We start from the raw sequence: 17406 nt of genomic DNA, 5'->3' as shown, positions 1-17406 counted from the left end.
AGCATTTCTTCACATCCATTTCACTCTAAATGCTTCTACCTCTGACACAAGAGACACTGCATACCTTTGAGAATTCAAGCACATGTATAGAAATAGAATGAAATAGCTGCTTTTATCACGTCAGGCCGGTTGCCAGAGCAACGGGGGAGGACAATGGGAGAAGAAAATTAACACGAAAGGGAAAAAAACACACACATGGGTCAAAAGAAGCAGAAAATGAAGAGTTTAGAACACGAGGTTGAGGCCCTTCATTTGTTCAGACGCTCGCTGTCCTCTCAATTGAGCTCCTCAACAATACACTTCAGAGCAGCATCCTTATGAGTGCTGTCGCCATAGCAGTGCTGCTGCCTCTGTTGTCATGGAGACGGAAAACCAAGGCCAGTTCTTCTCCAGCTTCCTAGCGTCTGAAATGAAAATCAGCTCCCGGACTGTCTGAGGCGAGTTCTGACCATCCCGGCTGCCGCTCCACACCTTCATGTCTCTGTGAGCTTCGTCATTCGAACGCATCGTCCCCTGTGACAGATAACTCCGAGAGAGAAGGAGGAAGCTGGAGTCATGACTTCAGTGTGTCATGTCTGTCTCTTAGTGAATTCCTTTAGTGAAAAGAAAGAAACAAGAACAAGTAAAACTTTAAAGTGAGTGATTAAAATGGATTGGAACTTCTGGCTCACAAATATTTCTGTTTCTTTTATTTACTCTTGTGTTGAGGCAATAAAACAAACCTGATTTAAAGTAAGATTATACATTAGCCTGTGCAATACCCGTACATTGCAATGACTGGTTTCCCTTTAATGTTTATGCTAAAACAATCTCATGGCAACTTGAATTATTTGATCAATTAAATACAGCTCTCTAAACTTTTGACCAATCAGATTAAGCCCTTTTTTGTTACTATAGATGACATTAGCCATCTATAGATGAGCGTTAATGGAGGATAAATTAAGTTCTGCTGAGTTTATTTAAATAAAACTCTGGCAGTGAAATGAAAATGATGCATTAGGTGATTTTTGTTTTTATTTTTTTTTCTTGTTCATGTGATGCGAGTCATATCGTCATTACTCTATTGATCACTAATGTCGCACATCAGCGGTTTTCCTCATATCGCGGAGCCCTAATCTAAAGAGCTGCTGCCTCAGAGCTTCTAACAGGATTGCTGTCATGGGCGGCTCAGCATGCAAGCCCTCCACCTCCTCAGAGGAATTAAGAGGAAATCTTTATGTCTGGAATCTACCTAACGTTCATTCAGCTCCCCTTACTCCCCTCACCCCTACTGCTCCCCTTCCCTTATTTGTTAAAGGTTCCTCTGATAAAGCACTTTTATCCTCCGTTCAAGCAAGTCCACCTTTTCTTGAGGTTACTGAGGTGTATGACCTCGGAAAGTGAGATCCCAATAGCCAATAGCCTTCCAACATGAGGCCCCACCCCCTGAATCTCTGCTGGAGGAAGAAGCTGAAGATCAGACAGATGGGTTCTTCTGAAGAACCTCATCGCTCTAAGAGCTGAATAGCACAACAACTCTTCAGAGTCTTCTTTCCTTCACTGGATCCATCTTTTCTCTGGATTCATCTTTTCCCTGGATTCATTTTTCACTGGATCCTTCTTTTCACTGGATCCATCTTTTCTCCTGGATGGATTGTTTCACCCGATCCATTTTTCGCTGGATCCTTATTTTCACTGGATCCATCTGTTCACTGCAATCATCTTTTCACTGGATTCATCTTTTCACTGGATTCATCTTTTCACTGGAATCATCTTTTCACTGGATTCATCTTTTCACTGGATCCATCTTTTCACTGGATTCATCTTTCTCACTGGATCCTTCCTTTCACTGGATCCTTCTTTGGGTCCATCCTTTCACTGCACAACAGTTACCAGAACGTTTTCCTGAGACGGTTCTGCTTCAGTCGGTTAGTGGATTCTCCGCATCGCTCTCGTGCTTGATGATGCAGCAAACGCGTGGCGTGGCGTCCTGCAAGCATTCGCTGCCTCATTGTCCCACTGACATTCATTCTCCACCTGACGAGTGGAAACAAACCTCAGAGCCCCATTCAGCGCTGACGTTTCCTGTCAAACAAACATGGATTTCCTCTACTGTACGTGTCTTTACTGACTTCCATCACGTGTTACTGAGCAAACATGGTGGGATGTTGACATGGGAGCTCCTTAAACGAGCATGAAAGTTACTGCAAAAAATAGATCAAATGAACATGTTTCAGTTTCTGTAACTGAAATTTAAAGGAAAGAATTTAGTACTAAATGCTCTGATGCTCTGAAATCCGTCCAGCTGGAGCTGCCGGAAGCGTCACAAAGGATTTACACGCACACTATCTCCTCTCCGTTTCAGGTTCGCTCAGGAAATTTGCGAAGAAGAAGCTTCACGCATGAAATGGGTCCAAGCTGGAGCTTCAACATGTGACAACGGCCGTGATGCTCTGATTCTTCTTCAGACCACATAGTGAAGATGAGGGGGCCGTCGCCATGACGACAGTACATGCGGCATGATATAATTTATTAAGCTGTTAGCGTCTGTGTTTGCGTGTGTGTGTGTGTGTGCGTGTACAGCGGCTCCATAAAACCGTGGAAACTTTGAGAAGACCCAACATCAAAGTGTCCATTATGTAAATTATTAAAAGCTTGGCTTTCAGGCTGGGAAGGATTGGGACCATATCTGATGCAGAGAATATGAGCAGTGTTTCTGCAGAATTCAGTCACCTCAGAGTACAGCAGCACTGCCAGGAAATTGACAATAATTTCGATGAAGGTCATCTACAAAACTCGTACAAAGGAGAAGTATGTTTTTTCATAAAGTCAGGAAGGAAAAAAGACCCTCAAGGATGTCCATTTTATATAGTTTGGAAACAATCACTCAACGGCAGGAAATGTGGAAAAACACTCAATATTACTTCTAAAAGTCCTTATATTTTTCAAAAACTATGTTTTCCTTTATTCCATTTTTGCATGGAGCTAGAACACATTATATGGGACAGTGGGATGGGGCGCAGGAATGAAAGACTCTAAAATACGTTTTTCCCACAGTTTTATTATTATTATTGTTTTTATTTCATTAAAAAATTTGGCATTTGTTATTTTTGCAATGCTTAAAAAAGCATTTACTGAGGATCTTTGACAGTAATGAGATTAATATTGACTCAAAAATTGGGGGATCAAATGTGAGCAGACCTTTTTGGTGGGGGCCAGCTGCCCCCCTTCACCACCTGTAGCTCCGCCAATACGTTTTTGTGAACGTTGCGATTTAACTTGTGTGAAAAATAGAAATAACCAGACTGTGAAGACTGTAAACTTTAAACACAAAAATTAACCGTTTTTACTAATTTTTAAATGCGACATATGTTCTAAAAAACGTTCATCTTTATTAATCTCAAAAAAGAAACTGTTGCTCCACGTCCCTCTGAGAAGATCTGACATCATAGAATGGAGTGAATCGATCCAGTGAACGAAAAATATCTCACAGAAAAACAGATGCAGGATTTGTGTTAGTGATTCAGCAGTTAGAGTCCAGCGAGTTTAGCTCAAAGTCAGAGATGCTGCAACAGGAGCTGCATCTCAGACTCTACAAGCTCCAGTTAGCATGACTCAGCATGAAGGGAAACATCTGTGTCTGCAGCAAACTCCTTCTAACTGTTGATCTCATCAGTGGGACCTTTTTTTGAACAAACTATAGTCAACAATTGGAGCATTCAAGATGATGTTTGACCCAATTGATCCAAACACAAGGAGCCGCAATGATTTAGACATTTGGCTGGACTGAATCCCTATTTATTAAAAAAAGAAAAATAAGAAAAAGTAAAACAAAATCTTTTTTCAACCTTAAGTATGTTTAGAAACAATCCTTCCACCTTAAAACTGATGCTAAACAAACAGATGCTAAGAAAGCTAGAAGACGGACAGACTCTTCAAGAGATGAAAAGAAAGACAATTCAACAGGATGAATGGATTAAAAAAGTGAGAAGATGAAACAAGGAGAGAGAGAAAACCCAGAACAATGAGGCAGACAGGAAGCTCACATCTGTTCGTTTCATTCTAAAAGTGCATTGCATCTCATAATGGCCCTCAAAAGGACACTCCAGAGCCCCAATTATCATGGGTTGCCAGGCAACAAAGAGAAACCGCCACCGGACGATGCAGAGTACAAACAGTTCCATTCTGACTGTTCCAGAGCGCAAAGGTGTGCCTGCTCTGATTTATTCACCGACTGTTGGGACAGGACAAGCTGTGAGTCACAAAAATGTCAGGAATGACAAACTTTTAGCAGGAAAAAATATTTGGTATCAAAACCCGACAGTGAAATCCCCAAATATAAATGAGCTAAAAGTGAGAGGTTAGAAGAATCTAATAGAGGCCACAATGGAAGAAAATAAATAAAAATACAATAAATAAACAAATAAATGAGAATAAAGTCATTAAATTATATTATAAAAAGTCAAAATCTTGCAAAAATCGAAATGTGAAACTATTATTTCATTTATTCATTCATCTTCTAAACTTGTTTTTGTCCCTTTTGGGGTCACGGGGCTGCTGGAGTACAGGGGACACCCTGGACGGGTCACCAATCTATCGCAGGAAATTATTATATAAAAAGTCATAATTTTCAAAAATAAAGTTGTAATTTCATAGTAATATAGTTGTACGTTTACAAAAAAGGAAAGCGGGTTCAGCAAGCTTCTTATGCAGTGTGACGTCCCTTTGATTTGTCTGGAAAAATAATTAAACATGTAATGTTTGATAATCTTTGTTGAAGATTTTAAAAGCAAAATATAACATTTTATTTTTTTTAAACCAAGACTTTTTCCTCCTAAAATTAGGACTTTTCAACCCATAAGATCCCATGGTGACATCAATGTAGCAAAAAACTGTCAGAAATGGATTCTGTGGTCCACTTTATTTGTGGTAAATTATACACATTATTCTATTTTTAAGAACAAATGGGTCTGGGTTCTAATGGGTTCACAACTTTATTTTTGTAAATTGTGGAATTGTTTTACGATTTTCTGCTTAAATCTAATGAAATTTAGACGCTTTTCTCATATTTTACAAATTCATTCTCATAATATTTTTATGTTTTTCACAATTTTCTGATCTCATGAAAATTAGAATTTTTTTCTCATAATTTTATGACTTTATAGTCAATAACTTTGGATTTTTTTCTAAAAATGTTATACCTTTAATCTTGTAACATTTTGAAATTGTTCCACTTTATGGTGTTAATTGTGACTTTCTTTCTTATTCTTCATTTTTTTGTTCACTTAGTTTTTTTTTCTCTCATAATTTTATAACTTTTTCGTAGATTTGTAAAATCTTTCTGATAAAATTACGACTCTGTTCTCGTGAATTTTCCATAATTTTCTCCTAATTGTACGACTTCCTTTTTGTGAAGTTATTGACTTATTTCTCATAATTTAACTATTTGAATTTTGTAAAATTAAAAAATTGTCTTCATAAGTTAATGACTTTGGGGCAGTGGTTAGCGCTCTCCCCTCACAGTGAAAATCCGCTGGTTTGAATCCTGACTTTCAACGGACAGACGGATGGATATTCTAATATATATATTTTAGTTTTTCATCTTTAATGGTGGTCCTAACATTTTCTCGGAGGATATTGAAGCTTAAAATGGTCCTGAAAGCAAACCAATCTCAACGTCTGTGACAAAACTGGATTAAGGAGAAACCTTTTGAGGTTTTATTAATCAATTTATACTGTTTCCACACAAACTCAAGTGTATTTCTGATTAAATCTCTTTTAGATCTCAAAATGCAAAAAGAAAAAACTTTCAGCAGAAAAATTCTCATTCATCAGAGCCTGAAAACAATCCAAAGTTTTGCAAAGGTATGGAAAAAAGTCAGTTACTGCTCTGACCAACAGCTCTGTGAGTGCTGCAGCCAGAACCAAAGCCTTGGCCACAACAAAGAAAAACCTTCACAGGTTTTTGTAAACTCTAAATCTGTTTTTTTTTTTATGTTTGCCTGAAAGATGTTATCTTCAAACAAAAAACAAAAAAAAAACACTGTTTTCTTTTTTTCTAAAGCCAATTTTGACCATTTGTCTTTGGCCATAAGCTGTGGGATGTGAGTGGATAAGATCACAGACACATGCAGCTTCCTTCGCAGGGTGGCCGGGGTTTTTTCTAAGAGTTAGGGTGTGAAGCTCAACCATCTGGGAGGAGCTCACAATAAAGCCGCTATTCCTCTTCATTGAGAGAAGCCGATTGAGGTGGCTCGAGCATCTGGCAGGAATCACACCCAGATGCCTCCTGGTTGTGTGTCAGACCTGTCTAACAGGGAGGAGCCCCTACAGAATCCATCGCTTGGCCCCCTGGGGAATGCCTCCGTATTCGTTTGGAGAAAGTGAAGAAGGTTGCAGGAAGGAGAGGTAGGACATCCTTGCAGAGAAAAGTTCTCCCAGTATAAGAATCCCAGATGTTACATCCCATTCTGGGTATCAGGTTAAAATCCCGGATGAGCCCCCGAATTTGTTACACTACAGTTTAAGGTATTAAAAAAAGGCGTAACATAAAGGAAAGAAAAATAATTTTAAATGACTTAAGGACTCAAAACCTGTCACAAAGACACCAGAAATAAAAGTAATCTCAGAATTAGTTACAAAAAAAAGTTTTCACACAAAAAAGAAAGACGGAAAACCTCCCACTGTGACAAAAATATATATATTTAGAAAGGAAAACAGAAAAATGCATTCCAAAAATTTCAAAAACAGATTTACAGCTTCAGCCGTGAAAGCAAAAAGACTGAAAATGCTGAAAGGACGGTTGACAATCTTTGCAATTTATGAAGTTGCAAAATGGGGAATGGAACATTTTTACCAAACCTGCAAACTTTGCTCCAATTTCTCTAAATTTGGGAGACAGGGTTTTTTTTTTTTTTTTGGGGGGGGGGGGGGGGCAAAACATTTTTTTGAGAGTTTAAGGAACTCCAGGGAAACAGCAAATGGAGACATCAAATAAAAAAGGTTTTATTTCCTTTTCCAAAAGTTCAAACATGATTAATGAACTGAATTAGTAGTTAAATACATAACTTGACTGTTTCGTTTGTCACCTAGTAGTGTCTGGAGTGTCTGCCCTGAGACTAGAAGAGTGTGGGTTTGAGTCCATGGTTGGTTCAGCCCAAAAACTCTAAACCAACACAGTCTATTGAGGGGGTTGGTTGGATTAATGGGATTAAACCACCCAAAAAGGTTCTAAAGGAGGGACATGGGTTGAATGGAAAAATAGATTAAGCCACACTCTTTTCTATGGGGCTGTATTGAGTACTATTCTATATTCAGGACCTGTTCCAGGAAAAACAAGTACAAATGACTGTAATGTCAGAGATCGCTGAGTTGCTATCTAAAGATTATAGTAAACACAGATTTCAGTGAAAGCTGATCCGCTGAGGCGACCGCTGAAGGGATTCGCCCAAAGGCGGACAGCAACAAAACTCTGGTGATCGATTACATGGCGTCATGTGATTGTCTTCTAGCATGGCGGAGAAGCCGTACCGAAACCCGTCTGTTAAATGTTCTAACTAAAGTTTTGGGAGTTTTTGGTTTTTCCACTAAAGATGGAAAAAAGTCAGTTTTTAAAACATGTTTGATGGAAACATTGTCGTCGGTTAAGATAAAGGACTGGGAGTGTTTTCTAGTTGTTCCATTTTTATTGAGGTGTTTCTGTGTCTGCATTACTGTCTTCTTGCCATCGATCTTCAGGAACTGTAGTCAGCAGAACTTTGAGGATGGGAAAACGATGGAGAACATTTTCAAGATTTGTTGTCAAATGATCTAAGACAACAGTGATGTTTATGTTTTGTTTACTGCTGAAGTTAACCAGGAAGTTGATTTGAAGTGGTACATATGTTTTATGTTGAATACTAAGAAACGTGGATTGATCCGTGAATCTGTGATTCGTGAATCGAATCGCCACATTTTGACTTTAAGATCAGATTTTATTTTTTGTCTGTCTTGGTTTTTCTGGTTCCTTTGCTAAAATACCCCCCCCCCCCCCCTCACGCTTCCTCCAGCATAAATGTTTTTTCAGGTTTGTGCACAGACATGACAGCTCAGTTTAAGGTACTGAAGACATTTTGCACTCCTGGAAAGGGGTTACCATGGCAACCTTTTGAAAACAGAGTGTGTATTATTCAAAAGTATAATATATTAGAACACCGGCGCACCCACAAACACACACACATGCACGAGTCATTCAATCTACATAAAAGCACTCAAGGTTAGAGGCTGTTGCACCCTGAATGCATCTGTCTATTACCAACGTTGCCATGACAACAGTACAGGTGAGATAACTGTAAAAATGTAAAATTATGCTTTTTTTTTCTCCCTGCACTTATAATTTTTCATGGAGGCTGTGATTATAGAAAAAAATGTCACATGAAAGCAAAACAGTCTCTTTCTGCTCTGCAGCTTCAGCTGCAGGATCACAACAGATGTGTGCGAGCAGGAGCTGATGATGATGATGATGATGATGATGGTGGTGATGATGAGCAAGACAATCAGATCGAACACAACAAGCACCTCCACCCACGCCAGCAGACCTCCACGCATTATGAAAACAGCAGCCAGGGGAAAACAGACTATTTCTGAGCCTCTAATGCAGACACCTGCAGAACCCTCTGATGCATGGATGCACCGAAGAGGAACAAGGCTGGACTGAGTCAGCTCCATGTGAACGTCCACCTTCATCTCCAGCCAGCCTTCCCGGAAACAGCCTCTGGCAAACAAACCTCACAGCAGGTTTAACGCTTTGCAGCCAGCTCCAGTCACACACAGGTTGAAAATGAAGATGATAAAATGTTTTTATTATTATTATTATTGTGACCATGAAATGGGAGAAATTAAAATACTGGAACGTTTCAAGAAAGCATGTAAACAGGTGGTCCATCATTGGCATAGAGAAAAACTTAATCCAATCCTTCTGCTGAGTCAGATTCAAGATATCTTAAAATCCCTGTTTGTCTTATTCACTCTGGTGAATTTCAACTGCTTTTATTATTTTTCGCCATTTTTTGTTGCTTAACTCCTTCTCCAATTTTTCAGCTATTTTAACCATTCAACCATTCAAATGTTCAGCTCTTTCAGTTTTTTCCAGCTGTGACTTTTGCTCCTTCAAATCCTTGAACTTTTCAAGATATTCCAAATTTTCCAGGATTTTTGCCTCCATTGAACTACATGGGGAATCCTTGGTGCAGAAGCTCGCTGCTTCGATACCCGGCTCTGGCATTTTTCACAAAAATATATTTTTTGTTATTGTGTTTTTTTCACTTTATATACGATCACCTTTGATCATTTCTTTATTTAATTATTTTTTTGTGCCAATTATTACCCTTCAAGTTTCATTTTCATTCAGCGATATAGAATTTAACTCTGCATTTTCTTCTGGAAATGCAGTTCTAGTTTGCTTTGATGTAGTTCCTTTTCCAGGAACTACATCTGGAAATTAGATAAGCTGGCACAATTTTTTCACATTTCACATGATCACTGTTCTTTTGTACACTGTCCCTTGTTTTAAATAGATAAACTCAAAATTGGAAGAATATAATTTTAAGAAACGATTTTAGAATAATGTAGTTATTAGAATATTTTTTTCTTTGTGTTTTGGGCTTTAAATAAAAGTCCACATTAATTTTGCATCAATACACGACAAAAACTTAATCTAAATGAAGTAAAAATATCCATGTTTTAAGAAAAAAAGTCTTACCAAAAACATATCTTTTTATGAAAGATTTTAAACAACAAAACAATCTTAGTTTAAAAAACTTGACTTAAATAATTTTTTTTATAAAAATCTTGTTGAGATATATTTAAGTTAAATATTTCTTACCCATATTTCTTATCTAATTTTTTTACTGTTTTAAAGAAAATAGTTCAAACGTTTACAATGGTTTTTAACACTGGTTCAGCGTTAAAAACCAGAATTCGTATACTTTTAGTTCTTTGAGGAGCGACAGGCCGGAATCAGAAGTCCAGCAGAACTTCTGATCACAAATGCAGCATCATTTACTTTTTCAGTCAAATGTATGAAAATGATCTCATGATTTTCTTCATAATAGTAGGTGAAAGAAAACCTAAACAACCATGTACTTTATTGGAAACGTCCCACATTGATTCTGTTGTACTGAGGAGTTTAACTTGAACCAGTTGAGCCTGTAAAGTACCGCAGAAAAGGTACTTTATGAGTAAAGTTTAACTTGATTCAAGATTACAAGGCAGTTTGGATCAACGCTCGTTGTCCACAATAACTACAACGTTTTTCAAAGTTGGAACAATTTCCGTCCCCTGAAAAACGTTGAAATATTTCTGAAAGACATTTGGAAAAACTGCTCTGAAAATATTGGATAATTTGATACTTGAGATGAAATGTCAACTAGTTTCTCTATGAGTGGACGCTGCCATGTTGGAACCAGACGATCGTCAGTCTGAGTCATTGTTTCTATGGCAACTGCTCTCACCAATGAAGAGTGAGCTTGTTGGAAGGCCACACCCCTACCACTTGCAACCAGACATGAAATCTGTCAGACGTTTTGAATGTTGGATGTGGGGCCAACAGGCTCCACCTACTTTTATAGAGGCATCTGATTGGTTAGTGTGTAACTTTAAAAAATGTGAAACACTAAACATGAACGAAATGAGGATTATCAAGAAACGTAAGGAAAAAAATAACAGAGCAAGAATGTTTATTCCGACCGACAGAATGACTGAGTAATAGCTGTTTATTTCTCTATAGAAGTATGGTATTTTGGAGGGTACTTCCTGTTTGGAACTTCACTCAGTCCAGTTCTCTTATACCGTCGATGGTTCTAACTCACATCCACCATCCGACCTGATTTCTCAGTGAAATCTCCCTGACGTGTAGCTTATTGAAGCCTCTGTTGTGACGGGAATCCACCAAACACTTAAAACTTTTACAGGCAAACTGCTGCTGAACTCTGATTGGACAGTGGGACTCCTTCAGTGAGGAGATAGTCTTTCCTCATCATCAGTCTGGTCACAAGCAAACATAAGTGTCAGAACTGATCAGAGGTTTCAGGACCAGCAGACTGTTGGGTTCAGTTTGCTGGGATCTTCAGAAAATGCTGAAGTCTTCAGTCACTGAATGGTTGGAGGTAAAGTGAGGACTTCATTCCTCCAACCTTGAAGCTCAGCTGATGTCCTGAGAGGCGGTCTCCATGAAAGTGGTGACTGGATGATCTAGAATCTTCATGTTAGATTTATTTTTAGGAACTGTTTGTGCTAAACCAAGAAAACAAAAGATTTTTTTCTCTTTTTTTTCATGGAGTTGGAGTCAGAGTCTCTTCTGCCTCCATGACCTGTTGCCTCATCTGAGGCTGAACTCTGCTGCTCCATCAGGAAGAAGATTCAGAGGAAAACTTGTGTCTGGAGCCTCTCTGAGCACAAACATCAACCATTCCATCTCCATCTCTATCCATCTTCTGACCAGGTCAGATAAGCTGCCCCTACATCTGCCCCTCCACGTGCACGTGGACAGCACTGCTGAACCTCCTGGTTACCTTCTGGTCCACGATGGAGCACGCCACCTCCCGGACCTGACTCAGGCTCAGCTCCACGGCGTCCAGCAGCACCGGCTCCCGGCTCATGCCGATCTGGATGTGGAACGAGATCACACCTTCTCCACCTCCTCCTCCACCACCGCCACCTCCTCCTCCTGTCCCCCCCAAGAAGGGGAGCGGGCTGGGCGCGCGGATCAGCGGAGGAGCGCTCATGAGTGCGCCTTTTTCCCCGGAGGTTTCCAACTTTCCCGGAAACAACGAGGAGTCGCGGCGCGCGGGGGAAACCCACGAGAGGCGCGAGCGAGGGGGTTCAGAGCGCGAAGAGGTGCGGGGTGGGCTCCCGCACGGCACTCCGCGGCGCGTAAAGAGTTCCCCGGCGGAAAAAAAAACCTGGAGAAAGGCGCGCGGGAGAGGAGAGACGGAAAGGCAATTAACGGGAGAAATGACCGGACCGGGAGGAGAGAGCGCGGATGCGGGTGACAGAGTCAGAGACGTCAACGGGAGCTGCGGAGGAGGGGGGCTGGAGAGAAGGGAGGCAGACCTGCTGAAGTGATGATGATGATTATGATGATGATGATGCTGAAGGACAGAGAGAGACTTGCGCTTAAAATCCATCCACATGTTTATGCTTTCTTTACTTTTACATTAATATCTAAATCTTGAATGTTTTCCCTAGAAACCTGTTGTTGTCATAGAGACGGTGTTTATATCAAAAAGAACAATGATGGAAGAGAATGATCTGGCAGGTCAAAGGTTCTGGAGGAAAAAATCCTCAGACAGATTCTGATGAACCTGGACCTGCAGGTTCTGCTTTCATCGGTCCATTCTGAGCAGAGAGGAGGAATACTCTCTTTTTCTAGGTTTCTATCTGAGGACCTGCTAAAGTCAGATCTGTGGGAGTTTTAGCGGGAGACTGACGAAGACAATGACTCAGAAGCTGTGCTGATGAAGAGCCATAGTTCAGTTCCTGTGGATCCACCAGGTCACATTGAGCAGATCCTTGCTGCAGGGATCCGTGGAAAAACTCATCGCATGAGGAGTTTAGATCATTCTTTACAGAGAAATGACCTCACCTTTCCAGTCATGAAGGCTGATCTCTGCTAAAACCCAAAAAATAAGAGAAAAACAATCAAAAGGTTGTCCTTTTATTTTGAAAGGACAGAGATTATAGTGAAAGTGTCAGTGCACATGTGCACACTTGTGACATTGTGGTCAGAAAAATGATGAAAAACAACAATCCGAAAGAAAAGAAGAAGATTCTTAACTTTCCAGGATGTCTGAGAGGACCTGTTGCTTCTGCTGAACACTGATGTCTAAGTTCAGGGATGGAGGGAAGCCAGTTGCTAGGAGACGCAAAAACACACAAATCCACCTTTTCAGTCGGCTCTCCTTAGAACTGCAGCTCATGTCAGGAGCAAACAACTCCAGCTCCATCAATCTGAAGGTTATGCAGCATGATGTGAAGACAAAAAATGGTTTTAACTTCCTGAATGATCCTCAGCAGCAAGTTTCTGCTCCAAAAAAAAGTTTTTCCATGTTTTTTGAGAAAAAGGTATTTGAATGCCTCTCATTTTAATGTCTGGAAATTATCTAATAGTCTAGAGTGTAACAAGATCTTTATATATCTGACAGCATCCTAGTTGTGAAAAAATGGTTAAACATCTAACGAGAATATTTAAAAAGGTTTTTGAAAAAATATCACTAAAATTGCCTTGCAATTCACTACTTTTTTTTTAATTCAGGTACAAAAATATTTTAGGAAAACGTGGGTTTTATATCAGACATGATGTGCAACATTTGCGCATGAAGGTCTAGAAGTCGATGGCAAAAAGATGCCAAATAAGATTAGATTTTGCAAAAATACATCCTGTTGATGTACAAAGCAATCATAAGAGAACCTAAAGTGGATCCTAGTGGCACACCAGAAGATGAAAGGTTATTTGTCCCAACAAAGCAATAAAAGCTGACCTTAAGAGATGAGGCTCTGGAGTTCATCCATCACAGATGCAATAATAAAAACTACTAAAACTGCTTCAGCATCAGCGAGGCAAGTGCAGCCAAGCACCTAAGCGACAAGCACATCAGCTCCGCCTCTCCTCTCTGCTATCTCAGAGTGTGCACCTCTGCAGCAGCACTGGGGATTCAACCCAATCAAGTGGCCTCAAAAACTATCCAGTGCAACCTTTCTCTACATGGAAACAAAACAGATCCTGGTTTGAGCATCCAGGAAACGCTGGATCTCGTTTTCTGTGCAGGCAGTTCATCAGGATTTGATTTGACCTCAGTGACGATAAGTCCAGGATCACGTGACTTTTTACATCATACAGTAGAAAAGTCCCAAAGCTCCATAGGAGTTTTGGTCATGAAACAGGAAGCAGAAGTGTCACGATCCTGTCCTGCCGCTGTAAACCTCTTGGTTATCCTGGGTTCCCAAACGAGGCTCTCCTACAACCGAGCTCCTCAGGTGTTCTTCTTGTTCTCTGTTTCTCGGACAGATAAAAGTAGATTCTCTGCAGGGTCCAGCCTTCATATTTTCCTCCTACCTTGTTTCGTCGCGTCTCTGTTGCCGACCCTGTTTTGGCACTGGATTATGTTCAAGTCTGCTTCTGCTGGACTTTATTAGAACTGCCAGATCTGTTTGCACCCCAGAGTCAAAACGGAGCTGTTTTTTGAAAACCAAGTTTTGGGATTGAATATGCTTTCATGCCGTCTAAGAGCCTGCCAGCTATTTGTGGTTTGTCCATCCTTCACTCATTACAAAAAACTGAAAATGATTTCTTCAAACTTTCCACTGAGCAAACACCAACTGTAAAAACGGCCTGCACCACGGAAAGCCTTCAGCAGCCGTAGCAACAGCACATTTTCATCTCACAGAGCAGCAACTGATGAAAAAACGTCAAACGAGATTTTTTATTCTGCAGAAAAATTTCTGCTACTACAACTTTTTTCATATGACACTTTTCTTCCACACAACAATGGCTGAATAACTCTTAAGTTCCTCTTGACAACTCCTCAAAATGAAAACTTCTCTGGATGGCGTTCGTCCTCTCAGGTCCCTCAAGCTGACCATTTTGATTCCGTTTCAGATCTTCAAACTAGTGACAGATTGCTACCCCAGAATGCTGGAAAGCCGGCTAAACTAATAACAATTCAATTTTAAGATTCAGAATTTCTTTGTTTTTGATACCTGTCTTGGATATAAAGCTTCACAAACGCCTCCACATCTTTAATCTACGAGCACGGCTCCAACAACTTTGGTGTTTTTTCTTGTTAATTAATGACTTTTTTCTCGTAGATTTACATATTTTAAAGTTGTAAAACGTAATACATTTACAAATTTAAAACACAGAAATTTAGCAGAAAAAGTTGTAAATTTAGCTTATGACTTTTGAAGCCGTAAAAATGCGACTTTATTCTTATAATTTAACAGTTAGACTTTGTCTCGTACATTTACAACTTTAACGTTGTGATTAAAAAACATGTCCTCTTGTTGCAGACGATCCCAAAAAAACGGTGGAGTGCATGGAAAAAAAACAGAAAACGAATGTTCAAGGAACATTTAAGGGGCCTTCATACGTGGTCTGCAGCACCTAAAATATGAAAACAAAAATTCAAGAGCAAAAAATAGTCGTTTGGTCAGATTTTTAAGATCAAAAACAACAGTTACTCTTTTACAAGCACACACTTACAGTCCAGACAAGCGCGCTGACAGATCTGACACCCACCACCCGCCGCCACAGTTTTGCAGCCCCTCCTCCCCCCGCGGGTGTGATTCCCTTCGATGGGGGATGCGAGAAGTGACAAAGCGCTAAAAAGCCTCCGTCTCTTCGCAGTAAATTTGTTGTATGTTGTTGTGCAAATGTTTGAGGCGTGTGCGCGCCAAGGTGCAACAGTAGCCAGAGGGCAGCGGCGGCGGGAAACTCAGATGCGTCAATCGGGGGTCACAGGTCACCCCTCCTGCAGGTTTCCATTTGTTTCAATGGCTTTGTGTTTTAGAACTACAAAAACAGTCTGTCGCCCAAACAGACTGGAGCCCATCGCTCCATCGTGAGCAGAACTCTGAGGGGAAGTAGAGACATGAACATGAAACATGAAAAGACCCCATTTAAAGCCTTAAATTTCTATTTGACTTAAGCAAACTCAGGCATAGTAACTGAAAAAATATAAATACTAGACTCTTGTTTTTTCTTAAATAACTCTCCATCAGGGGAAAAAAGTAGTTATTTAGCAAACTTCTTGAAAAAAAATGTAAATAAACTGGTGAATGAAGTATTAAAGATACTTAATAATCAATCCATTTATTAATTAAACCTAATCCTTAAGATTTTCTTCATTCATTAAGTTTTAAATCAAAACTAAGCGGCAAAACATAATAGCAAAAATCAAATTAAAGAAAATAAAAGGTTAACATTTTTTGACTACGTTTAGTCCAGATCATAAAAATACACATTTAGTGTGTCAGAAGAAGCTCCTATCTTGGCGCGCACAGCTCCTATGAATAAAAAAAAAAAAAAAAGTAACTGCGAGTCAGTGGGACACTGAGAAGTCAGACAGACTGGAGTACAGTGAGATGCAGCACAATGAGAAGCTGAAAGGGTTGAAAGGTCAAAGAAATGAGGAAGAGGAACAGAGATGGAGACGTTTTCTCTGTGGCGACCCCTGATGTGACGTCATTTCCGGGTGAGCTATTCCCAGTGCTAGTTGTGTGACTGCTGTCCTCTTGTTTGGCATTAGCCTTACTACTATTGCTTACTCTAAGGGTTATCTGGGTTAATATTCACATCTAGTACCTTTTATTAGCTAATTCACCACTGTTAAACCGCTTTTTGTTCACTTTTCTCATTTTGCTAAATAAACCACTTCTCTTTACTTAAACACCGCTAGCCTTAGCTTAGAACCTAGTATGGCCACCACCACTCCTTCCGCCTCTCCTCCTCTCTCCTGCCCCATGTGCCATATGTTTAGTGATGATCCTGCCTCCTTTAGTGAAGATAGGGGTAGGTGTGTTAAGTGTAGTCTTGTGTTAGACTTGGAGGCCAGGCTGGAGCAGTTAGAAGCGCGGCTCCGCACAGTGGAAGCTAAGCCGGCTAGCCAGGTCGTTACTCGTAGCGCGGGCCGCGCTACCAGGGCTAACTTAGCTAGCACCCCAGCGCCCTCCCAACAGCCGGGAGACAGTCAGGGGTTTGTACCGGTTGGGAGGAAACATAGTGCTAAACGCAAAAACTTAGAGCACCCGAGACTCCACGTTAGTAATAGGTTCTCCCCCCTCAGCGACACACCCGCTGAACACTCAACTCTGGTTATAGGCTCTTCTGAAGTTAGAAACGTGGAGCTCCCAGCGGCTACAGTCAGGTGTTATCCGGGGGCCAGAGTTGGTGATATCGAGGGGAACCTTAGGATGTTAGCTCAGAGTAAGTCCAGGTTCCGTCGAGTCGTGATTCACGCAGGCGGTAATGATGCCCGACGGAGACAGTCAGAGGTGGTTAAGTTAAACGTAACTTCGGTGTGTAAACTGGCTAAGACGATGTCCGACACTGTAATTTTCTCTGGTCCCCTGCCGAACTTAGTCAGTGATGAAATGTACAGCCGCTTTTCATCATTTAACCGCTGGCTTTCTAGATTGTGCCCAGAAAACGGCGTTGGTTTTGTGGATAACTGGAGCGCGTTTTGGGGGAAGCCCGGTCTCATGCGGAGAGACGGCGTCCATCCCACTCGGGACGGTGCCGCTCTTCTTTCTAGAAACATTTCTGCTAGGCTTAGTCTGTTAACCTGACAATCCAGAGACGAGACCCGGGCGCAGAGCAGCAGTGTAAAACGCTCCTCTGAGCCTCCCTTAGGGTTAGTGCCGGTGCAAAACCCATGCAGGGAAAGTCAAGCA

The 17406-nt window shown here is 40.6% G+C and overlaps 1 protein-coding gene across 1 annotated transcript in view; it reads right to left on the bottom strand.

Annotated features, from left to right (window-relative positions):
* prkd1 (protein kinase D1) overlaps positions 1-14806 on the bottom strand; it is a 41451-nt gene extending 26645 nt beyond the window's left edge. Inside the window, exon 1 of the mRNA XM_011490138.3 lies at positions 11529-14806. Within this exon, the coding sequence (XP_011488440.2) occupies positions 11529-12149 (621 nt within the window). The 5' untranslated portion in view covers positions 12150-14806. The remainder of the gene's footprint in view (positions 1-11528) is intronic.
* Between the last annotated feature and the right edge of the window lie 2600 nt (positions 14807-17406).

Source organism: Oryzias latipes, chromosome 22 (assembly GCF_002234675.1).
Source record: "Oryzias latipes chromosome 22, ASM223467v1".
Taxonomy (NCBI): Eukaryota; Metazoa; Chordata; class Actinopteri; order Beloniformes; family Adrianichthyidae; genus Oryzias; species Oryzias latipes.
Note: the sequence above shows the minus strand (reverse complement) of the source record. Positions and strands in the feature narration are given on the sequence as shown.